At 38.2% G+C, this 26,199-nt stretch overlaps 1 protein-coding gene and 1 pseudogene across 8 annotated transcripts in view; both read left to right on the top strand.

The window, feature by feature from the left end:
• The first annotated feature begins 301 nt into the window (after positions 1-301).
• Positions 302-26,199, top strand: part of DNM1L (dynamin 1 like) — a 49,790-nt gene continuing 23,892 nt past the window's right edge. For 4 of the 8 annotated variants that reach the window (XM_027592240.2, XM_027592238.2, XM_027592235.2 and 1 more), the window contains exons 1-2: positions 303-534; positions 21,704-21,851. In XM_027592240.2, coding sequence (XP_027448041.1) covers positions 433-534; positions 21,704-21,851 — 250 coding nt within the window. In that variant the 5' untranslated portion in view covers positions 303-432. Of the gene's footprint in view, positions 535-21,703; positions 21,852-25,344; positions 25,384-26,199 lie in introns of all 8 variants that reach the window. The other 4 variants (XM_027592237.2, XM_027592236.2, XM_027592233.2 and 1 more) reach the window with 2 other exon arrangements.
• LOC113921617 lies at positions 16,449-17,061 on the top strand (annotated as a pseudogene).

Below are 26,199 nucleotides of genomic sequence, written 5' to 3'. Positions count from 1 at the left end.
GGATAATCAAGATATTCCGCTGTACTTCGTGCTGTACATATCCGGCATTTTCACACCCGTTACGCCCCGAATACAGGCATAAATGTATCTCTTCTCTCCTACTCTCCGAGCCTCGCTCCCTACCCTTTTGACAGGTGCGGGTGAACCCTGCGGGTGCTCCTGGCTCTCCGCCCGCCCAGCGCCGCGCAGCCTTCTGGAAGCCGTAGGCCTCGGCTTTCCTCCGAGAACTACAACTCCCGGCAGACTTTGTTTTTCTCCACCTTCCTCTTAGCGCGTGGCCTGCCGGGAGGGGGCAGGTAGCGGGCGGGCGGGGTCCAATGGGTGCCGGCTCCCGAGGAGAGGGCGGAGGAGAGGAGGAAGGAGGCGGACTCTGGGCCCCGGCCCCATTCATTGCCGCGGCCGGCGGGGCGAGGGTCCCGTGTTTTCGGAGTCATGGAGGCGCTAATTCCCGTTATCAACAAGCTCCAGGATGTCTTCAACACGGTAGGCGCCGACATCATCCAGTTGCCTCAGATCGTCGTGGTGGGAACGCAGGTAAGAGACGAGGGCGGCGTCCGCCCAGGCCAGAGTCCGGGGCGCGGGCCTGGTGGGGGGCTGCGGCAGCGCCTGATCCCAGCTGGCCTTTGCGGCCTGTAGGGGAAGGGCGCTGCTGTGGGCGCCGGGGCGCCCGGGGCTCTGCTCGCGCCTTCTCGCCTGGGGCTGCGTTGCTTCGGGCCTGGGAATCTGGGCCGGGTTGCGAGGCGAGGGGCGGAGCCGGCGCGGCGGGCCCCGCGGGTCCCGGGGGCGGGCTAGGGGAGGGACCGGCCGGCGGGCTGAACTCGAGTCCGCGGGGACCGGGCGCGGCTTTCCCAGCGGGCCGCTGTTTGCAAGGGCACCTGGGGGACGCGCGGGGCACGCGGGGCCACACAGGGCTTGTGGTGGGCCAGCCAGCCCTTCCTTGGTTGGTTTTAGGGCGGCAAGGTTTTTTTATTCCCCTCCTTGCCTTGCTCAGAGGCTGCGGAGTCAGTTTTGGAACTGCGGGGTCGGGGCTGCGAAGGCCGCAGCTGTGTGGCACCTGAGTGTCTTCCTGCAGTGCAATCCCTTCAGGTTTCGGGAACGCCGAAGTAGTTACAAAAAAACAAAAAGCAGAAAACAAACAAAAAAACACCCCGAAACCACCTGTACCTGGGTTTGAGGAAGGAATAACCAGTTTTTCTGAGTAAGCTGTGGTTTTTGTCTTCCATCCAAATTGGGCATCAAGGTTCTCTGGTCTTTCCATTTTGGGTCTCACCCTATAGATAGCATATTTTTTTATATGCAGAAATGTTGAAGAAATAAATTATTTCTAGAGTGACAGAGAAGTACAAGTTTTATTTTCTCTGCCTACTGCTTTTCTTGGTTTAAAAAGAATCCTAGGACTTTATTATTAGAGTTCAGAGAAATGCATTTTAGAGATTACTTGGTATATTGATTTTAAGTGTTTTCATTTCAGTTTACCCATTTTCTATTGCTATATCTTGCTACAGTATTTTAGTGTAGAGTATAAATATTACGAGAGAATACTATAGAGTATATTCAAACACTGGAAACCTTGGAGACCATAGACATCTTGCACTTTTTCTTGCTTTTAAATATAGTAATAGAAATTATTTCAGAAACACATTTGCTTGGTTTGCTGTAGGATTGCTATCGATTCTGGTCTTTCCTGCCTACATATAGTATTTGTAACTCAGTATTTGTAATGATTGGACACTGAATCATCAATACAATATTGTGAGCAGTATTTTTGTTTAGCATGTTTTGTTCACTGCTGTGTTCCTGTTCCTAGCTTTGGAACAGTCTGGGGTGTGTAGTGAGTGCTCTATAAATACTTTGAATGAATATTGCTCACTGTAACTAGATAATATTTTAAAACACTGGGACTTCTATCATTCAAACGGATCTGTTTTTGAAAATAGAATTAAAGGAGGTGAAATAAGCCTTCTTTAGTAGTAATTTGGAAGTGTTTCCTGTCTGTGGACCAGAAACTTTCCATATACTTTTAAGAGATTCTCCATGCTTTTTAAGCTTGAAGCAGTAAAAGAATCAGGGCTTTTGTGTCAGCATAAATAGTTTAAAGTCAAGAAGGATTTTTCTTACACAAAATTGAGTTTATTTCCGTGAGTAGGCCTGTTGGGAGAATTGGGAGGGTCAGAGTAGAAAAGTAAAGATCTCACTGTTAGGAAAGTCATTTTTGTGTGCTAGCAAAAACCATCCTAGTAGTGATAGGTATGTGCCGTGTTTGTATGTTGATGTTTGAAATTACTCAGAAGGGAAATTAATTGTTGTTGTTTTAAGTACACTCTACATGGGGTTTGAACTTAAAACCCTGAGATCAAGAGTCACATGCTCTACTGACTGAGTCAGCCAGGTGCCCTGGGGAAATTAGTTTTTCAAGACTTGATTTAATGAAGTTTGTCTCCGTTTAGGTCTTTATTAGCTGAAATTCACTCCTTTATTATTCAGGTACAGAAGAAATAAATAAGAAACAGTGTCTTTTTTTTCCATATTTTCCTCAGTATGTTGAAGAAAATCTCTTTTACTTGACTTGAATACAAGTACACCACTACTTTGTCATCTATGCCTTTTAATGTTTTGTATATTTAATCAGCACATGCATTACATTCATATTTAATGGAGTAGTGTACAATGAGTGAGTTCCAGACATAATAAGTGTTCTGACAGGTAAACATCTCAGTAGCGGTGATGATGTCTTCATAAGAGACTTCAGGTCTTCATAGAGACTCCAGGTATAGTCTCTATCTTACACATTATCCATATCTTAAATGACTGTAGGTCCCATTTTTTTTTTTAACTTTTTAGAACAGTGATTTGCAAACTTAAGTGTATGTAAGAATCACTTTGAAAATAAGTTCCTGGATTCCATCCCCAGAGATTTTGATTTTCTAAGTCTAGGTTCGGCCAGGCATCATAGGTGATTCTGATGTGGATGGTTCATAGATCCTCACTGAAAATAATTTTAGTGCGTCTTTGACTTTAAAATGCATGAAACTGGAAAAGACAGGGAAGCTGAGCCTAAGGGCATACTACCATCCAGTAGCATGTTGATCTTGGTGGCATTCTTGCTAATGTTTTAAATTTTGATTTCTTAAATTGCCCAAGTAATACTTACTTCAGGCCTAGAGAGTTGGAGGAGTTGAGAGGGAATCATGTTTATAGCTGTAGATCATTCACAGCTTTTATGGCTTAGCTAAGTAGTTTTCTTTTTTCTCTGAGAGCATCTGTGTGGAAAGTCCTGAAAAGGGGAGAGGAAAGGTTGATACTTTTAGACCATGGTGTACTTTGCAGGTGGAGAAGGAGATAGACTTAAACAACTTTTGTGACTCAACTTGGGAAATTTAATCACTTTTTTAAGTTGAGAATTAGAAGGGGGAGCCCTTCCAGGTATGCAGTCCGAACCACCACCCAGTATAGGAATCCCAGTGCTGATGACATTAACCTGAGATGCTGGCTCAGAGTTGCTAGTAAGGAACTTTTCATTTTACCTTTTATTTCAGTGATTTCAGCACTCTACCTTTTGTAATTCAAAAAGGAATCTTGGGTTTTAAATGACCAGTTTCCAAACCAACCTTTTCTTTCTTTTTAATTTAACATTTTAAAAATTAAAATTTAATTCATATAACATAAAATTCACCTGTGTAAAATTCAGTTTTAGTATACTCACCAGGTTATGCCACCGTCACCGCTAATTCCTAAACTTTTTTTTTTAAAGAACATTTCTGTTATGCAGGAAAGAAACTCTGTACTCATTAGCAGTCATTTCCCAGTGCACAGCCCCCCTTCCCATCCTCTGGCAACCTCTAATCTATTTTCTGTCTCTATGGATTTGCCTGTTCCGAACATTTCAATGTAACAGAATCATACAATATGTGGCTCTTTGTGTCTGGCTTCTTTTGCTCAGCATGTTTTTTAGGTTCATCCATGTATTTACTTCATTACTTTTTATTGCTAAAATTCCGTTGTATAGATTTGCCACAGTTTGCTTATCCATTCATTAGTTGATGAATACTGGGTTGCTTCCACTTTTTGGCTATGATGAATAATGCTATGAACATTGTTTACAAATTGTCCTGAGGACATGTTTTCAGTTCTCTTGGGTATATACCTAGGAGTGGAATTGCTGGGTCATTTGGTAACTCTTGTTTAACATTGAGGAACTGCCACATTGTTTTTGATTGTGGCTATTCCATTTTACATTCCCTCCATCAGTGTATGAGGGTTTCAGTTTCTGCACACCCTCTCCAATTCTTGTTATTGTCTTTTAAAAAAAAGTGCTAAATCCTGGCGCCTGGGTGGCAGTGAAAGGTCTGCCTTTGGCTCAGGTCATGATCCCAGGATCCTGGGTAGGAGCCCTCTTGAGCTCCCTGCTCAGCAGGGAGGCTACTTCTCCCTCTGCCCCTCCCCCATTTCTTTCTCTCTCTTTCATAAATAAAATCTTTTTTTTAAAAAGTGCTAAATTATTCTAGAATTCTTTATTTAAAAAAAAAAAGCACCCTCCACCCCCCACACTGCTATCTATATTTTAGTTCCTGAAATCTTGCCCTTTCCTGCTGGATATACCTTCATTTGTCTTGTGTTCATAGAGGTGATAATTTCATTAAGTTTAGTAATTTCCTTCCAAATATTGATCATAATTTTCATTCCTATATTTCTTGTGAATATTTTTAGGTAAACATATTTTTCTTTTTTTCCTAGTTTCTTTATATAGCTCATGTGCTGCTTCCTTTCTTTTTTGACTTAAAAATGAGGTGAAATTTATATAACATAAAACTTGCCATTCAGAGTGTACAGTTCATTGGCATTCAGTACATCCATGGTGTTGTGCAATCACCACCTCTTTCTAGGTCCAAAACATTTTTATCACCCAAAAAGAAAACTCCATACCCATTAAGCAATCACTTCATATTTTTCGTTGTCCCTTCAGTCCCTGGCAACCACCAGTCTTCTTTCTGTCTCTGTGGATTTACCTATTCTGGATAGTTAATAGAAATGGAATTTAAAATAGGTGATCATTTATGTCTGGCTTCTTTCACTACAAATAAAAAGTTAAAAAATTAAAAAAATACATTTTTATCTCATATTATCAAAGAATTAAGAGGCCTGTCTTATACAATGAAAAATAAAAACTTAGTTAAAAACTGAATCAGTTTTGAGTAATGTGTCATGAGTGAATATTTACCGCTTCCTATTTCCAACTGATGGTAGTTATCAGAGAGAAAAAGCTAAAAATACGACAAAGCCTTTTCAGTGAAAGGTTCAGTCTCAAAATATAAATCCAAAGTTATATATTTCTATACAGTATAAATTTCAATACAGTACAGTTTGGAAGAGACTGAAAGATGACACTAAGACCAGGCACACAAATCTCTAACCCTTAAATATATAGATAGTGAATCAATTTGGGGAATATTTGGAGATGAAAAAAGCAGAAAGCATTGCAGTGCCAAGTGAGCCCTATTTTCAGAGCAAGCTGCCTGTGACTTGCCATACCGGAATTTCTGTAGCCACTCACCTTCCTGGAAAAAGTGTGGATATTGGGTGTTTAAATCACTGGGGAAAACAAGCACTGTTCTAAGCAGTTGTTGAGGAAGCCAACATTATTCATAATAGGTAAAAATGAGAACCTATAAGCATGTTTTGTTTGGTCTGTATGTGAATCTGTTGACATAATTTTTTGTAATTGAGGTATAAGTGACACACAGCATTGTTTTAGTTTCATGAGTGCAACAGAATGATTTGATGTACATATATAGTGAAATGATCACCACAGTAAGTCTAGTTAATATTCTTCAACACACATGGTTGCATTTTTTTTCTTATGAAAACTTAAAATTTACTGTCTTAGCAACTTTCAAATAGAAAGTACAGTATTATTATCTGTAGTCACCATACTGTGCATTACATCCCCAGGACTTACTTTATTGGGAGTTTGTACCGTCGACCACCTTCACCCATTTCCCCTACCCCCTGCTTCTGACAGCCAGTAATCTCTTCTCTGTATCTATGACTTCTTTTTTGCTTTTTTTTTTTTTTAGAGTCCACATGTAAGAAAGATCATGTGGTATTTGTCTTTCTCTGACTTATTTCAGTTAGTGTAATGCGGTCAAGATCCATCTATGTTGTTGCAAATAGCAGTATTTCCTTTTTTATGGCTGAATAGTATTCGATTGCACATGCATGTGTGTATTAGAGTAGTCTTTTAGGATCTTTTGTATTTTTGTGATTAACATCTCCTCTTTTATTTCTGATTTCAAGTCCTCGTTTTTTTTGGGGGGGCAAGCCTAGCTAAAGGTTTTTGTATTTTTTATCTTTTCAAAACAACAGCTCTTCATTTCATTGATTTTTTTTTTTTTCTGTTCTCTTTTCAGTCTATTTCATTTATGTCTGTTTTTATCTTTGGTATATTTCATCCCTTTACTACTAATTTTGGGCTTACCTTAGTCTTCCTTTTCTAGTTCCTTGAGGTGTAAAGTTAGGTTGTTTATTTGAGATCTTTCTTGTTTGTTAATATAGGCATTTATCACTATGAGATTCTCTGTTAGAACTGCTTGTGCTGCATCCTGTAAATTTTGGTATATTTTATTTTCATTTGTTTCAAGCTGTTTTTTAAAATTTTTTCATCCATTGTTCAGTGGCATGTTGTCTAATCACCACATATTTACAGATTTTTCAGTCTTGTAATTGATTCCTGTTTTTTTTTTTAAGATTTTATTTATTTATTTGAGAGAGACAGAATGAGAGATAGAGAGCACGAGAGGGAAACGGTCAGAGGGAGAAGCAGACTCCCTGCTGAGCAGGGAGCCGGACGTGTGACTCGATCCCGGGACTCCAGGATCATGACCTGAGCCGAAGGCAGTCACTTTACCAACTGAGCCACCCAGGCGCCCCTGATTCCTGTTTTAATACCATTGTGATTGGAAAAGATGCTTGATATCATTTCAGTATTCTTTTAAGAGACTTTTTTTTTTTTTAAGACTTTTTATTTATTTATTTGACACAGAGAGAGAGAGAGCACAAGCAGGGGGAGCAGCAGGCAGAGGGAGACGGAGAAGCAGGCTCCCCGCTGAGCAGGGAGCCTGATGCGGGGCTCAATCCCAGGATGCTGGGATCATGACCTGAGCCGAAGGCAGCCGCTTAACTGACTGAGCCACCCAGGCGCCCCTTAATTCGGTATTCGTAAACTTACTAAGATTTGTTTTGTGGCCTGATATATGATCTATGCTGGAGTGTTCCATGTGTGCTTGAGAATAACGTGTATTCTGTTAGTTTTGGATGGAATGTTCTATGTATATCTCTTAACTCTGGTCTAATGTGTTTTTTTTTTCTTAAATTTTAAATCCAGTTCTCTTAACATACAGAGTTATATTAGTTTCAGGTGTACAATATCTTGATTCCACAATTCTGTACATTATTCAGTGCTCATCATAAGTGTACTCCTAAAAACCCCTTTACTTATTTCACACCCCCCATCCCCAATCTGGTAACCATCAGTTCTCTATACTTAAGAGTCTACATATGAGTAAAATCATATGGTATTTGTCTTTCTCTGACTTACTTCACTTAGCATTATACTTTCTAGATTGATCCATGTTATTATAAGTGGCATGATTTCATTTTTTATTGCTGAGTAATATTCTGTGTGTGTGTGTGTGTGTGTGTGTGTGTGTGTACCCATCTGTCCATCTCTCTGTCCATCTATCCTGTATATACACACCACATCTTCTTATCCATTTATCAGTGGAAACTTGGGCTGCTTCCATAATTTGGTTATTGTAAATAATGCTGCAAAAACTGAAAGGGTCCATCGACAGATGAATGGATAAAGAAGATGTGGTATATATATAATGGGATATTATGCAACCATCAAAAAGAATGAAATCTTGCCATTTGCAATGACGTGGATGGAACTGGAGGGTATTATGCTGAGCGAAATAAGTCAGAGAAAGATGTATCATATGATCTCACTGATATGAGGAATTCTTAATCTCAGGAAACAAACTGAGCGTTGCTGGAGTGGTGGGGGGTGGGAGGGATGGGGTGGCTGGGTGACCGGGGAGGGTATGTGCTATGGTGAGTGCTGTGAATTGTGTAAGACTGTTAAATCACAGACCTGTACCTCTGAAACAATACATTATATGTTAAAAAAAAAAAGATAGGAAGGGAAAAATGAAGGGGGGGAAATTGGAGGGGGAGACGAACCATGAGAGACTATGGACTCTGAGAAACAAACTGGGGGTTCTAGAGGGGAGGGGAGTGGGGGGATGGGTTAGCCTGGTGATGGGTATTAAAGAGGGCATGTACTGAATGGAGCACTGGGTGTTATATGCAAACAATGACTCATGGAACACTACATCAAAAACTAATGATATATGGTGATTAACATAACATAATAAAATCAAAAAACAAAACAAAACCCTGAAAAGGTGCATATGTCTTTTCAAATTAGCATTTTTGTATTTTTTGGTAAATACCCAGTAGTGGAATTATTGGATCATATGTTAATTCTATTTTCAATTTTTCAGGGACCCTCCATACTGTTTTCCAAAGTGGCTGCACCAGTTTGCATTCCCACCAACAGTGCACAAGGTTCCTTTTTCTCCACATTCTTGTCACCACTAGTTATTTCTTACATTTTTAAGCTATTCTGACAGGTGTGAGGTGGTATCTCATTGTGGTTTTGATTTGCATTTCCCTTGAGTTGTGATGTAGAGCATCTTTTCATGTGTCTGTTGGTCATCCCTATGTCTTCTTTGGAGAAATGTCTGTTCAGGTCTTTTGCCCATTTTTATTTTATTTATTTATTTTTTAAAGATTTTATTTATTTATTTGACAGAGAGAGACACAGCAAGAGAGGGAACACAAGCAGGGGGAGTGAGCGGGAGAGGGAGAAGCAGGCTTCCCACGGAGCAGGGAGCCCGATGCGGGGGCTTGATCCCAGGACCCTGGGATCATGACCTGAGCCAAAGGCAGACGCTTAACAACGGAGCCACCCAGGCACCCCGTCTTTTGCTCATTTTTAATTGGATTAGCTTTTTGGTATTGAGTTGTGTAAGTTCTTTTATATTTTGGATACTAACCCTTTATTGGGTATGTTGTTTGCAACTATCTTCTCCCATTCAGTGGACCGGCTTTTAGTTTTGTCAATTGTTTCATTTTCTGTGCAGACCTTTTTATTTTGATATAGTCCCAATAGTTTATTTTTGTTTCCCTTTCCTTAGGAGACATGTCTAGAAAAATATTGCTCTGACATATGTCAAAGAAATTACTGCCTGTGCTCTCTTCTAGGGTTTCTATGGTTTCAGGTCTCACATTTAGGTCTTTAATCCATTTTGAGTTTATTTTTGTGTGTGGTGTAAGAAAGTGGTCCAGTTTCATTCTTTTGCATGTAGCTGTCCAGTTTTCCTAGCACTATTTGTTGAAGAGACTGTCTTTTTCATTGGATATTCTTGCCTCCTTTGCCATAGATTAATTGACCATTGTGGATTTATTTCTAGGCTCTCTATTCTGTTCCTTTGATCTAGGTGTCTGTTTTTGTGCCAGTACTATACTGTTTGGATTAATATAGCTTTAGTGTATCATGAAATCTGGGATTATGATAATCTCGTTTTGTTCTTTTTTTTTCCAGATTACTTTGGCTATTTGGGGTCTTTTATGGTTCCATACAACTTTTAGGATTATTTGTTCTAGTTCTGTGAAAAGTATTTGTTTTGATATGGATTGCATTAAGTCTGTAGATTGCTTTGGGTAGTATGGACATTTTAACAATATTTGTTCTCCCAATCCATGACCATGGGATATCTTTCTGTTTTGTTTGTGTCATCTTTATTTTCTTTCATTAGTATTTTATAGTTTTTAGAATACAGGTTACTCTCACCTCTTTGGTATTTTATTATTTTTGGCACAATTCTAAATGGACTGTTTTCTTCATTTCTTTCTGCTGCTTCATTATTTGTGTATAGAAATTCAACAGATACCTGTATATTGACTTTGTATTCTGCAACTTTCCTGAATTCATTTATCAGTTCTAGTAGTTTTTTTGGTGGAGTCTTTAGGGTTTTCTATATATAGTATCATGTAATCTACCAATAATGAAAGTTTTACTTTTTCCTTACCAATTTGAATGCCTTTATTTCTTGTCTGATTACTGTGGCTAGGACTTCGAGTACTATTTTGAATAAAAGTGGGGAGAGTGGACATCCTTATCTTGTTCCTGATCTTAGGAGAAAAGCTCACAGTTTTTCCCCATTGCAGACGATGTTAGCTTTGGGTTTTTCACATATGGCCTTTATTATGTTGAGGTATGTCTCCTCTAAACCTACTTTGTTGCATGGATTTTTTTTTAAGGTTTTATTTATTTTAGGAAGTGTGAGCCAGGGGAGCAGCAGAGCGGGAAGGAGAGGGAGAGAGAGAATCTCAAGCAGACTCCCCACTGAGCGTGGAGCCCAATGTGGGGCTCGATCTTACAACCCTGAAATCATGACCTGAGCCGAAACCAAGAGTTGGTCGCTTAACCAACTGAGCCACCCAGGTGCCCTGGTGAATGGATTTTTTTACTTTGTCAAATGCTCTTTCTGCATCTATTGAAATGATCATATGGTTCTTATCCTTTGTTGATGTGATGTAGCACACTGATTGATTTGTGGATGTTGAACAACCCTGCATCCCAGGAATAAATCCCACTTGATTGTAGTGAATGATTTTTTTTTTCAGGATTTTATTTATTTATTTGTCAGAGAGTGAGCGAGCGAGTGCACAAGCAGGGGGAGCTACAGGCAGAGGGAGAAGCAGGCTTCTCATTGAGCAAGGAGCCTGATGTGGGGATCGATCCTGTTCATGACCTGAGCTGAAGGTAGATGCTTAACCGACTGAGCCACCCAGTTGTGCTGTGAATGATTTTTTAATGTATTGTTGGAGTAAGTTTGCTAATATTCTGTTGGGGATTTTTGAATCTATGTTCATAAAGATACTGGCCTGTAGTTTTCCTTTTTTGTGGTGTCTTTATCTTTTTTTTTTTTTTAAAGATTTTATTTGAGAGAGAGAATGAGAGATAGAGAGCACGAGAGGGAAGAGGGTCAGAGGGAGAAGCAGACTCCCCGCTGAGCAGGGAGTATATATTTAAGTCCATCTGGTCTAATGTGTCATTCAAAGATACTGTTCCTTGGGGTGCCTCGGTGACTCAGTTGGTTAAGTGTCCTGACTCTTGATCTTTGCTCAGGTCTTGATCTCAGAGTTGTGAGTTCAAGCCCCAAACAGAGACACTGTTCCTTTATTGAATTTCTACCTGGATGATCTGTCCATTAATGTAAGTGGGATGTTAAAATCCTCTACTATTATTGCATTACTATAATTTTTCCTTTTATGTCTTAATATTTGCTTTATGTATTTAGGTGCTCCAATTTTGGGTGTGTAGATACTTAAAATTGTTATATACCCCTGTGAGATTGACTTGTCATTGTGTAATGCCCTTCTTTGTCTCTTGTTCCAGTCATTGTTTTAAAGTCCATTTTTGTCTGATAAAAGTATTGCTCCTCCAGCATTTTTTTTCATTTCTGTTTGCATGGTATGTCGTTTTCCATACTTTCAGGTTTTATGTATCTTTAGGTCTGAAGTGAGTTTCTTGTAGGCATTGTATAAATGAGTCTTTTTTTTTTTTTTTAATCCATTTCACCACCCTATGTCTTTTGATTGGTGGAGCATTTAGTCTATTTACATTTAAAATAATTATTGATAGGTGTGTACATTTTGCCATTTTGTTAATAGTTTACTGGTTGTTTTTGTAGTTCTTCTCTGTTCTTTTCTTTTTGCTCTCTTTTCCTTGTTATGATGACTTTCGGTAGTGTTATGCTTTATTTTCTTTTTCCTTATTTTTTGTGTATCTATTATAGGTTTGGGGTTTGTATTTACCATGAGATTCATATGTAGTGTCCTAAGTATATAGCAGTCTATATTAAGTTGGTGGTCACTTAAATTTGAACATATTCAAAGAAAACTTTTTTACTCCCTCCATGTTTTATGTATATGTTATATTTTACATCTTTTTTTCATAATTTTCTTATTTCTAACTATGGCTTTTTTCCCCCCACTTACAGAAGTCACTTTATCATTTTTTGTAAGGCTGGTTTAGTGGCAATGAACTTCTAGAATTTTTGTTTGAGACACTCTTTATCTCTCCTTCAATTCTGAATGATAACCTTGCCGGGTATAGTATTTTTGGTTGTAGATGTTTTTCCTTTTAGCGCTTTGAATATATCATGCCACTCCTTTCTGGCTGCAAAGTTTCTCCCGAAAAATCTGCTGATAGCCTTATGAGGTTTCCCTTCTACATAATTTTTTTCTTCTCTCCTGCTGCTTTTTAAATTCTTTAACTTTTGCCATTTAAATTATGTTGTCTTGCTGTGAGTTTCCTGGGTTCATCTTGTTTGCAACTCTTTGTGCTTCCTGAACTTGGATGTCTGTTTCCTTCCCTTCTTGGTCAGGGAAGTTTTTAGCTATTATTTCTTCATATCGTTTTTTGACCTTTTTTTCCCCTCTCTTCTTCTGTGGCCCCTATAATATGAATGTTAATTCACTTGATGTTGTCCAAGAGATCCCTTAGCCTAATTGTCATTTTAAAAAATTCTTTTCTTTTTGCTCTTCAGCTTGGATGCTTTCCATTACCCTGTTTTCCAGATTGCTGATTCAGTCTTTTGTATCCTCTAATGTGCTGTTGATTCTCTCTAGTGTATTTTCCATTGTAGTTAATGTTTTCTTCAAATTTGATTACATCTTTTTCGTGTTTACTACCTCTTTATTGAAGGTCTCAACTGAGTTTTCCCACTCTTCTTGGCAGTCTGGAGAACATCTATATGATCGTTACTTTAAACTCTTTATAAGGCATATTCCTTATCTCTGTTTCATTTAGTTATATTTTTGAGGTTTTCTGTTCTTTTGTTTGGAACATATTCTTTGGTGTCCCATCTTGTTTGACTTTGTTTGTTTCTGTGAATTGGGTGGGACAGCTACTTCTCCTAAATTTGAAGGTGTGGTCTTGGGTATAGTCATCCCCTGTGTAGACTGCGTGTGCTTGGTGACTTTGGCTGGCTGGAGCTGTGTCTGGAGTGGGGCCCTGGGGCACTCTGTGCTGGGGCCCTCTGTGCTGGGGCTCTCTGTGCTGGGGCTGCCCTGGTGGAATGGCCAGCAAGGAAGTGGGCATGGGCCTGGGTGGTCCAGGGGCTTTCCACTCAGAGGGTGCTTTGGCAGCGCAGTTGAAGATGAAGTGGGTGCAAGCTTGGGGGTCCCAGGTCTCTCCCTACAGAGGGCACTCTGGTAGGGCAGCTAAAGCTGAAGTGGATATGAGCTGGTCCTTGGGTTCTCCACACAGAGGGCACCCTGGCAGGATTGCTGAATCTGAAGTGGGTGCAAGCTGGTATGTCTGGGGGTACTCAATGCAGGGGGTGCCCTGGCGGGGGACCAGAGCCAGGTCTTGTGTGGGCCAGGGTATCCTGGAGCACCCTGTGTAGGTGGTGCCCTGTTAAGGTGCAGACAAGATGCAGTGCAGGCCAGGGGATCTGGAGTGCTCTACTCAGGGGATTCCTTGGTCAGGTGGCTGGAACTGAGTCATCATGGGCCAGGGGTTCCTGGGGTGCTCCATGCAGGGGGTCCCTTGGCAGAGTGGCTGGATCCAGGCAGGTGTGAGCCAGGTAGTCCTGGAGTGCCCTTGCCAGGGGTGTGCCCTTGCAAGCTGTCTTGAGTGAAGGTGGTGTGGGCCTGTGGTGTTCTGGGGGGTACTTAGTGCCTGTCACCTTGCCATGACAGCTGGAGCCGTAGTGAGTGCTGACCAAGGGTGTCTTGATGTGTGCCACACTGGTGCTGCCTTGATGGGATGGCTGTGGCTATGGCTGATGTGGGCTATGGCCCAGTACTCTGTGAGGTGGTGGGTTGGCTATGGCACCTGGAACCCTGCTCCCCTCTGCACTATCAAGGTGGAAGGTGAACGTAAACTGTGGCACTTGCCAGCTTCTCCAGTCTGGAGAGAGTCCCAGCAGTTCCCCCACTGTTTGGGGGAGTTGTATGGCTGGATCTTTTATATGCTTTTTTAAACCACAGTTTTTTTTTTCTGTGCCCCAGGGCAGATGAATCTGCCCATAGTCCCTTCGTACTATGCCTCCCTCTTGCAGTTCACAGTGTTGCGGGTAGAGGTTCCCTTCCTTATGGTGTCTGGTTTCTCTGGCTCTCCTGCCATTTTCTATGTGACCTCTCTGTTTTGTGGTGTAAAAGCTATTCAGGCTGACCTCAGTTCTTTGGAGGAAGTGCTGTATAATCAGGTGGGATTTGGTGTGTGTGGACTAGGTGAGTTCAGCATCTTAAGTTGCCATCTTGGACGGGACTCTTGTTTATTGTCATGTTTTAAATTTATGGTATTTAATTGTGGTTTTATTATATCTCCCTGATTATTAACAAGTTTGAGCATCTTTTCTCTTGTCCTTTTGTGGTTCTGTTTGTGAGTCTCTGTTACTATCTCAACACATTATTTTCTATTAGATTATTCATCTTTTTCTTACTGATTTGTAGAAGTTATTTTTGCATTTTGCTTACTAGTTCTTTGTCAGTTATGGGAATCACAAATATTTTTCTCTTAATTTTTTTTGTATGAGTAAAAAACTTCAATTTTACTGTAGTTGAATTATCAATTTTTTTTGTCTAGTTTGTACATTTTATGTATTAGGGAGTCAGGAGGATATACTTTAATATTCTCTAGTACTTTTTAAAATTTGTAATTCATTTGAAACTTTTTTCTCCTTTATTTTGTTTTTTCACGGCTTTATTGAGATGTTGTTTATATACTGTAAAGTTCACCCGCTTGAAATGTATAATCAGTAGTTTTTAGCATGTCTATAGAGTTGTGCAACCATCCCCATAATCTAGTTTTAGGTATTTCATTTATCCTAAAAAATAAACCTGTATCCATTAGCGGTCCCTCCCCATTTCCCTCCATCCCCAGTGCTTGGCAGCCACTTAATCTGCTATCTTGCCTGTACTGGACATTTCGTATAAGCATATGTGGCCTTTTGTGACTGACTTCTTTCACTTAGCGTAATGTTTTTGAGGTTCATCCATGTTGTAGCATGTATCTGTACTTTATTTCTTTTCATGACTGAATAATGTAAAAAAAGTATAATATTAAGCATTAGTCTCAGTTTTTCCAAATGGGCTAAATTTCCATATTATGGTTTCTGAGATGACAACAGTGATAGAATAGTTTTCTAATCTCTGTATGACTTTCCCATAAAAATGGGACACATAGAATAGGGAAACGCAAAACCCACGATCATTTACAACATTTTTTTAAAGATTTATTTTAGAGAGTGAGAGAGTGAGCATGCATGAGCAGGAGAGAGCATCTCAAGCAGACTCATAGAGCCTCATGTGGGGCTCGATCCCAGGACCCTGAGATCATGACCTGAGCTGAAACTGAGAGTTGGACACTTAACGAACTGTGCCAACCAGGTGCCCCTACAATATTTACAAGAAAATGAGTTGACCATGTTTCTCTGTAAATCCTCCAATACCAGTAGGTTGGGGACGAACCACAAACAGCTCCAAGACCTGTGTATTATTATCTATGTAGGAAGAGGAAGAGGGAAGAAGTGGAACATCAGATGAATCTGGGAATCAAAAAATAGACAAAAAGCAATCACTGGAAATCTTGGACGGCCAGTTTAAGAGTAACAGCTGAAACTAGGGTGGGGTTTTGCACACACAGATAATCGGTGTGTGAGAGAGGTCTGTGATCAAGTCTTAAGGGACTAGAGCACCTTTGTGAAACTTTGAAAACTAACCAACCAAAGCTCCTTTCCAGGACCAATTATCAGAGTGCCAAAGAACTGAGAATATAACTGAGCATCGCCTGAAGAATACAGCAAAGGAAAGAGAAGATCTTGAGAAAAGTGCTGGAGAGAGAGACAAGATATCAGAAAACAAAGAACTATATTTTTGAACATTATATGTAAATGAGGGAGTTTTAGAGTGTGAAGTTAGAATAGCTATTCTAGGCCAAGCTTTTTTCTAAAGTTTAGAAAGTGATGTCAAATCTCACAAAGTTTTTAAAGAAAAATGAGATTCAGAATAGCAGCCTGTAGACAAGAAAGCACACCAGAAAGACATATCCACAAAACAGTTGAAAACAATTAGATATTAAGACAAAAGGCAAGACAAGACATAATCACAAGGCATTAAAAAAACAAATTTGCATAAGAAAAATAAAAACTAGGTGATAGAACTTAGTAAAATACTAGAAATGAACATTTATTTTAAAATGAAGGGAACGGAAGGAATACAAGAACAAATAGACAGTACCTTGAGGGAGAAAGATGAAAAGGAAAAACATTAAAAATAAGGGTAAGAGCCCTCCCTACCAACGGCGCTATCAAATGATGCTGTTTGGAAAAATTTCCCAGCAGTTGTGTGGCTTAAACTCCCATGGTCATGTGACTGCAGAAACTTCTGGGGCTGGTTGAATGCAGTGTTTAATAAAGTGGATTACGAACACATCAAGGATGTGGGACCCGATAGGGCAGCATCGGAGTGGCTGCTGCACTGTGGGGCCATGGTGCGCTACCCTGGCCAGGAGAGGTGACAGAAACACTATGGCCACCTCCCAACAGGACCTCTGGACAAATAGAAGATTCAGGCGATGGATGCCACCACTCTTGTATCATGAGAATTGGATTTGATCACCTGGAGGACCTACAGCATGTTGAAAAAATAAGACTATGTGAGTGTCATTATATTGAGGATGACTGTTTGGAGAGACTTGGTAAACTTGAAAATTTACAAAAAAGCATATTGGAAATGGAAATAATTTCATGTGGGAATATCACAGACAAAGGCATCATTGCTTTATATCACTTAAGAAACCTCAAGTATTTGTTGTTAAGTGATCTTCCTGGAGTAAGAGAAAAAACCTTATCCGAACCTTTTAAGACAGCACTGCTTTCTCTGGAACTAAAATTAGACTTGAAGTACAATAATAATATTCAGTAAGTGTCTTATTTCAATATAAAGTATCATTTGAAATTGTTGGCCCTAAAAGCAATAAATATATAATCATCAACAGACCTTAAGGATGTCATATCATGACATTTCAGAAGTGGAGAGTCCATCATGTAGAGAATAAATATTCAGACATGACTCAATCTATGCACATTAAATCATTTTAAGAAAAATGGAAACCAGGTAGCAGTTTAATTCTAATCCTCATTTTATATAAAAATATATGTAGATAACTCTCGATGTAGATAATGACAGAGTTCTTTAAAGTGTTTTAGGGGTGCCCAGGTGGCTCAGTCGGTTAAGCATCTGCCTTCAGCTCAGGCCATGGTCCCGGGTCCCGGGATCGAGCCCCTCATCAGGCTCCCTGCTCAGCCAGGAGCCTGCTTCTCCCTCTGTCTCTCCCCATGCTTGTGCTCTCTCTGTTTCTCTGTCAAATAAAATCTTTAAAAAGTATATTTTTAAAAACTAAAAAAAATTAAGTGATTTAAATGTGCAACACAGATATTCTTTATTGTACTTCATCAGTAATTTATAGGACTGTTACCTTTTACTTTAAAGTTACTGAAGCATGCTACTATAAATGTACAATTATGAGAAACTTGAAAAAAAGTAAGGTTAAGAAAGAGTTGTAAAACGAATTTGACAGAAGTTAACATATTGAAAACAGGCAAAGAAGATCCAACATATGTGTAATGGGAGCCCCGTCCCCCAGAGGAAAATAAACATAGTAAGGGAACAGAACAGATACTAAAAATTTAACTGAATTAAAAACAGATTTGGAATTCCATTTTGAAGAAGCACAGCATATACCTGAGAACATTGACACAGAAAGACCAACCCGGACACATAACGTAGTCTAGTAAAATTATTGGACTTTAAAGGAAAAATAGAAAGCTCTCAGACATGCAGACAAGAATTCAGAAAGTCTCTTATAAGAGAAGGAAAATCAGATTATTGTTATACTTTTCAACAGTAACCATTCATGAGAAAAGACTTTTTTTTTTTTTTAAGATTTTGTTTGTTTATTTGACAGAGACATAGCGAGAGAGGGAACACAAGCAGGGGGAGTGGGAGAGTGAGAAACAGGCTTCCCGCCGAGCAGGGAGCCTGATGTGGGGCTCCATCCCAGGACCCTGGGACCATGACCTGACCCAAAGGCAGACAAGCCAGGTGCCCCGAGAGAAGACATTTATGAGAAGATTTACTAGAGAAGACACAATTTATTGTGGAAATTTTATATCTAAGATATTCAAGAGTGTATGAGCCCAAGATTTTATATATAACAAGCTAACTTTCAAGTATAAAAGTCACAAACTGTTATATGTATGCTAGAATTTGAAGAATATTGTTTCTGTTAGCCCTCCTGAGGAATCTACTAGAGAACAAGCTTCAGAGAATCAAAATGACTAGAGAGGCATTAATATAAGGACTGATGTTAGCATGACACTTGGCAGAATCAAATGATGGCTAAAAAAGGGTCTGTAAAGAGGTAGGAAAGAGAATGGAGGGGCTAAATGCAAAACATTTAAAAAGCTATTTTCAGTTATCTTATTGGTGGTGGTAACATTGGTAATATTTGGAGACTAATGTGAAATAAAAGCAAATGAGTAATTGTGTATTCTAATTCTGTCATGAACTGTGTCCTTGAGAATCATAATTCTTTGTATAGAGGAAAAGATAGAGACAACTCAGTTTGAGAAATGTATGTATGTGTATGGATGGGTGGGGCAAGTGTTGGTAGCTGAGATAGAGAAATAAGCTAAATGTTTAACTCCAGGAGTTTTAAAAAGAAGAAAAGATAACCCCTCATTTTTTGGGGGGAGAAGGGAAGAAGTGGAAATTAACAGTATTAGAAAAATAACTATAAAATGAAATCAGTAAAAGATTTGACCAGTAAAATCAATTTAATAATCAACTGGAAGGGGCGCCTGGGTGGCTCAGTCATTAAGCATCTGCCTTCGGCTCAGGTCATGATCCCAGGGTCCTGAGATCGAGCCCCACATCGGGCTCCCTGCTCAGTGGGAAGCCTGTTTCTCCCTCTCCCACTCCCCCTGCTTGTGTTCTCTCTCGTGCTGTGTCTCTCTCTGTCAAATAAATAAAATCTTAAAAAAAAAAATCAACTGGAAAATCTGGCTAGAAGAAACGACAACATAAAGACAATATTAGAAGAAAAATGAACAATTTCTAAGAATATTATAAGCAGTTATACCTGTAAATTTGAAAATTCCGGGAGTTAGATGGTTTCTTTTTTTTATGGACAGGTTTCATCAAATGCATAAAGAACAGGAAATTTCCATGTTCAGATTTTTTTAGAATACAGAATACAGAAAAGAAATGATAGAAATCACCCCATTTTTCTTAATGAGAAGCATAAACCAAGACACTAAAACCTGGCAATACCAGGTGTGACACATAATCTTCAATTTGACTATTCCAGTCAACATTCCTGTTCGTTATCAGAGGGGACCCATCTGGACAACATGAATGGGCCCCTATGTCCTCTGGCGTCTGATAGGATTTGGAAATGGGGAGCCTGGCAGGAATTGTAGGTTAAAGTTTGGGTATTTATTCCTGTGGTTCATTCTCCATATGTACATGCCCTGGGCTGGCTCTCCCTCTTCTCAAAATCCTAGTTTTTTCTTCATGGCCTGTAGGTGGTAAGAACTTCTCTGTTGTTACTAGCCTGGGTTATTGTACTATCCCTTGTGATTTCTGTGAGCCTTACCCTTTGTATACAGTCTGCTTGTAAATAAATTCTCCTTAAATTAACCTAACTTGAGTGGGCCATCTGCTTTCTGTAGATTCTTTCTGATACAATAGATGAATTTAGTATTTTTGCCTTTGTAGAAAATATGAAAGTAAAAGTTGTACTAGTTTTGACTAAGAAGAAGTATAGCATAGAAAAAATATTCTGTACAGAAATTATTATAGTTAAGAAAATAAATTTATAAACATTGAAGATGTATAGATATGGGTTTTATATATTATTTGATAATCTACTGTTCTTTAGTATTGTATCTATGTTAAGTTTCCTGAGTGTGATCACTGCATACGCTTATATAGAAGAATGCCCTTGTAAATGTTCTTAGAGATAGGTATGCTGCAATATTTAGGGATGAAGTGTCATGATATATATAATTAACTCAAATAGAACAGAAGAAAAAGAAGTGTGTGTGTGTTTAAGAACAGACCTAAAGCATGTGTCAAAACGTTAATTGGTGCATCTTTGTTAAGATATGAACATCCACTGTTAATCTGAAAACCCTTGTGGCTTTGAAATTTTCAAAATAAAAAGTTGTGGAATAGTCAGAGCAAAAAATGAAATACTTACATGGATAAAGAATTTTATAAGCTAATAAGAAACATAAAATGCCAGCATCTGAGCAATCACTGAAAAATACAGAAAGCCTTTAAACAAAACGGTCCTTGACTTTAGTAATAAAGGAATGTAAATTTAAATGAGTTGTCAGTGTTCATCTATCAAAGTAGCAAAGGTTCAAAAAAGTGATAATGCCCAGTGCTGATGGCGGTGTAGCAAATTGCATGGGAAATATGGCTTGGTTCCTGCCATCTGTGTGCAGTCTGACAATATCTGTTAATGCTTAAAACCTCTGCTCTTTAATCACAGCCATTTCATTTAATGAATAAAACTAGTAAGGTAATATGTGAGTAAGGTTATATGTATAAAGTACGTGCACTGCAGCGTTGTCAATAGTGAAAACCATTTAAATGCCCAAGTCCACGTTTGGCTTTACAAACAGTAGAATACTACTTAATTATTAAACGCAGAAGTTAGTATATTGATATGGAATATTGTCCATGATTGCTACATTAAAAATAAAAGCAGGTTATAGAACTACCCCATTTAAAGTAAATACTCTCATAGGCATAATGTTACATACCACTATTATACAGGTTTTGAAAACCTGATTTGGGAGTATCGAAAAAGGTGGGAAAATTATAACGGAGTGGGACTTTTATTTTTTATTTTTTAAATTTTCGGGGGAGAGTGGGACTTTAATATTTTTTTATTATAAACAAAGATCATATAATAGAAAATATAACAACTTTAATTTTAAACATCTTTGCAGTAATTTTTCCTTTAATTTCTTTGTATGGTGCATTATTAGTATAGTTTTATTGAGTTGTAAAAAACAAAATCTGTGGAGGGGGGCATCTGGGTGGCTCAGTTGGTTAAGCATCTGCCTTGGCTTTGGTCATGATCCCAGCATCCTGGGATTGAGCCCTGTGTCAGGCTCTCTGCTTAGCGAGGAGTCTGCTTCTCCCTCTCCCTCTTCCTGCCCCTCCACCTGTTTGTATGAGCTCTCTCTCTCTCTGTCAAAAAATAGATAAAATCTTTTAAAAGAAAATCTGGGGGGGGTTGCCTGGGTGGCTCAGTTAGTTGAGTGTCCAGGTTTCGGCTCAGGTCATGATCTCAGGGTTGTGAGATTGAGCCCTGTGTCAGGCTGTGTGCTCAGCGGGGAGTCTGATTGAGATTCTCTCTCTGCCTCTCCCTCTGTGCCCCCCTCCCCCGTGCTCATGTGCGTACATGCTCTCTCTCTCAAATGAATAAATAAATTAAAAAAAAAATCTGTGGAGAAACTAATTTTGGTCTTGTGTATTCTGTTTTCAGAGCAGTGGAAAGAGCTCAGTACTAGAAAGCCTGGTGGGGAGGGACCTGCTTCCCAGAGGCACTGGTATTGTCACCCGGAGACCTCTCATTCTGCAGCTAGTCCATGTTTCACCCGAAGATAAGCGAAAAACAACAGGAGAAGAAAATGGTAAATTTTAGAATTGGAATAAAAATTGTTTAAAAATTATTCATTTTTGCTTGTGAATTTTGCTTAAAAAATCATGAATTGATTAGACAAATCAGTGGCTATAATAAAAGCAGGAGTCCTGTGAAGAGAAGTGGAATGCATCATTTCTCTTATGAAAAAAGAGTAAGTTTTGTTTTGAGGACTATGAGTAGACTTGTTAGGAATAGTACCTTTTTGGTAATTCAGCTTATTAGTAAACTGTTACTAATGCTTAGGATTTAGTGAGGTACTGGGTAAATTGGAATCAGTTATTTTAAAGAAAAAAGTTGTGTCTTTTGGAGTGTTTTAATAAGCTTTTTTCCCTAGTGTTTAAAACAATGTTTTTACTTTCTAACTTTGATTTAGAAATTTAAATAATTTAGATTTTAGTTTAAAAGACTTTAAATACAATGAAAATGACTTTGCTTTTCAGTATAGCAGTGTTATCTCATCTTCCCTTTTTTTGGTCTTACCATGTACCTGCTAATTTTGAATCTTTTGCCCTTGAAGCTAATAAAATATTATTTTTAGAAAGGGTTTGGGTTCTTTTATTTTTATTTTTTTTTACTATCCTTCTCTTGCTAAGGCTTACCTACATAGCACATACTATTCTGATTTTTAAGATCCACCCACTCCTGCAAGAGTAAATGTGGAATATTAAGATAAGAAAATATATACTGTCCTTTATAGCAGTCTTTCTTTGGTTAAACTGAAAATATTTTGAGAAATGCTATGTCTATAAAAGATGTTAAATTGCTTATTAAGTATGTGTCCTATTTATATTAATGAGGTTGGAATGTTTGATGAAAATAATATACTTAATCTTCCTTGTTCAGTGTTTGGCTCAGACTTTCTGTCTTATAAAAGTCTGTAAAATGCTGTAATTATTACATTTGCAGCAGAGTACCATGTTTGTTACTTATCTGCAGAGATCTGTTTTCAGTGCACTTTCATTCTATTTCTTAGATTCTGACCTAAGAAGGGATGATAGTATTGATGAAATTGAAGTTACTTTAATTTGTATCTTATTTTTCCATTATTATATGATGGAACATTGGTGGTGATAGCCTGATTTTTTTTTTTTTAAAGAAGTAAAAAAACCCTGTCATGATGTAGGAAAGTTAATCACTGAAGCAGGTTAATGAAGTTGTAGATGTTAACAAGTAATATTTTTGGATAAACTGCCAGAGGGTATGTAGGAGCCTCTTAATTGTATTAGGAAGTGTCTTGGTATATTATTCATTACTTTGCATTTCTGTAATATTTCTTTATTATTGAAATTCTGAGCCTTGAATTTAATCATTTTGAACTAACCTGTGGTTCAGCTTCATGTATATATATATATATGTAGAATAACCCTTAAAATTTCATTCCCACTAACTTATGTCATCAAATTTACCAAATACCTTAAACTAAGACTTTAAGAAACCATATGGCATTAATTAGGTCTCTTTCTTTTAACTTTTTATTTTCTTCAGTCACCATGAAAAGGGCAGATGATAAGATATCCTGCCTCTCAGAAACTATTTGCAGAGCTAGGCAGTGTTTTTAGAAAAGGGTGTGCATTTCAGCTACAGAAATGTCAGTTCCTCAGTATCTCTGCTTGTATGTTCACTATGTTTTGTTCATGTGTCTCTTCTTGGTGGTGGTCAGCAAGTCTGCATATCTTAACCTATATATATATTTTTTTCAAAGCTTAGTGCTTATATTTTATATAAAAAAACACAAAACCTCACTTAAAATGACAACTCAGCTACCCAGAACACAAAATAGATTAAATAAGTTTTGAGTATTAAATTTCATATGTCCTATTAATAACTAGCATAGTTCCTTAGTTTCTCACCGGAGCCTCTTTATCCTCAGGATAAACAGTCTACCTTATCATAAATCTTTGTAACCCAGAGAAAAATCAGAAATAATGAAGCAAATAAATATTTAGTTAGCCACAAGAAGAGTATGAACTACCTGACAGTCTGACAACCAGAGAGGAGAAAAGAAGGAAAACATAACCAGATGGAACTTTCAAAAAAGAAAAAATCAGTCTCTAACCATTTTGTATAGGGATTTATAGCCTCAGAGGGCTTTGTTATGTAAGAAAGCCCCAAGTTACCAATAATAGGTTAGTTTTAGAATGACATGGAGTAGTATAATCCATTTTTAGATACAGGTCCATCAAAATTGATGAAAATATTTTAATGTTTATTTTTTTATTTATTTTTTTAAGATTTTATTTATTTGACAGAGACACAGTGAGAGAGGGAACACAAGCAGGGGGAGTGGGAGAGGGAGAAGCAGGCTTCCCGCGGAGCAGGGAGCCTGATGGCCCCGGGATCATAACCTGAGCCAAAGGCAGACGCTTCTAAGACTGAGCCACCCAGGCGCCCCCAAAAATATTTTAATGTTTAATAGACATAGTTTAATTATCAGGAAATTTTATTCAGTGTGGAAATCCTTCATTCTGCCAACCAGATATGATAATTGAGGTGTCAATGTATAGAATTCCTCAGCTTGCACCCCCTTTTGCCAATGTAAAAGAATTTTCTGATAAAATCTTACCAGAAACATTAGAGTAAGATGGTGGTTTAGTATGAACTTTGAACTTCATGATTATCTTTCATATATTTTAAGAAATAAATCAAGCTTTCCTCAGATTTCTTTTTTTTTAATTTTTTTTAAGGATTTTATTTATTCATTTGAGACACAGAGATAGAGAAGAGAAAGCATGAGCAGGGAGAGAGGCAGAGGGAGAGGGAAAAGCAGGCTCCTTGCTGAGCCAGGAGCCCTATGTGGGGCTCGATCCCAGGACCCTGGGATCATGACCTGAGCTGAAGGCAGACGCTTAACTATCTGAGCCACCCAGGCGTCCCTCCTCAGATTTCTTTTTAGGCAAAATCCAACAGTAGCATGCTGATTAAAGACGAAAATTGTTTGTGTTCTTTTAAATTCAATATATTCAATTTAAATTCAATAAATTAAATATATTTCAAAGAACATAATAATCCCTTATAAAGCTCAATCTTTGTGACTAGGGTAAATACTTGTATATATTTACTTTCGAGGTGTTGAAAGATGTGGTTGGTATGCTTTGTAGATTTTTTTGTACCAGGCAATTTATCTTTTCCCATAGTCATAGATATCAGATATATCAAATGTTTAAGGCAAATTTTTGGAGAGTGAATTAAGTTTAATCCAGTTGTGTTAGAACTAGAAACCAGAGGTAACACAATTAGTTGTAATGGAAAATAACAGTAAATTATGACACACAGTATGCTTCATTTATATCACTTAAAATCTCTACATCCCTTTAATTATAATTAATGGTAGTGGGAATTACAGTTGTAAATTTTGAGTAATTGAATGCTCTGTGCATTTGAAATGTGTTCAGGTTTCTGCACATTTGATTTTTTAAAGAGGTTTAAAATATTAGGGATAAGCACTAAACTTATCATTCTGTGCTGTTTCTCTTTAACTACAGACCCTGCTACATGGAAAAACTCAAGACACCTTTCTAAAGGTTTCCTTTATCCATTTGTTTTTGGCCCTTCTTTTTCTAGTATGCCTGCATGTGTGCTTATGTACTCTTACAGGCTGTGTCCGTTATTTTTCTTCCATTTTTATTTGCCTATCCACATTGATTGATTGCAGGTGGTTCTCGTTACCTCTTGGCATTGCATCAGAATGCAGGCTTTTTTTGGTGGTGAATGTAATTTATTTTATTTTTATTTTTAAAAACATGCTTGTTAAGCCAGGCCTCTTGTATATGATAAGGCAAATTAAAAACACCCCTTTGGTATGTAGTACTTGCTTCTGTGAGTTCTGTTCACCTGGATTACTCCAGTCCTCCAATGAGACTTCTTGGAAGAAGGTACTAAGCTTCAAGTAGGTGAGCATTTTACTTGCAAAAAGGATCCAGTTTTATTTACCTTATTTCCACCAAACAATCGAATCCCTTTTTCTTCAATATTTATTTGAATATCTTTTAGTCATTTTTATTTTGATTTCAGTGGCTGATATGCATTATTCATAAACTTGGTCATTAAGATATTTAAAGCTCTAAATTTGGCGAAAGCAGAATAGCTGTGCTTAGGGAAGGCAGTTAGGTTACCTTTGTACAATTAAACATGTCTAGTTTCTCTGAGAAAACTAGAACAAAACTTGCTCGCCAAGATTTAGACTACTTGAAACAGTGCCTACAGTGAATATATTTTCCTTTTTTTCAGCAAGTGCAGGAAGAATAGACCTATTACTGGAAACTTCATGGAAAATAGCGACTCTGTACAATAGTTATGCTAGGGTCTGTCCGTCCCACCCTCCTCCCCAACACACACTC

The sequence above is a fragment of the Zalophus californianus genome, chromosome 9 (assembly GCF_009762305.2).
Source record: "Zalophus californianus isolate mZalCal1 chromosome 9, mZalCal1.pri.v2, whole genome shotgun sequence".
In the NCBI taxonomy this organism is placed as follows: Eukaryota; Metazoa; Chordata; class Mammalia; order Carnivora; family Otariidae; genus Zalophus; species Zalophus californianus.
This window is presented reverse-complemented; position numbering and strand designations above follow the sequence as displayed.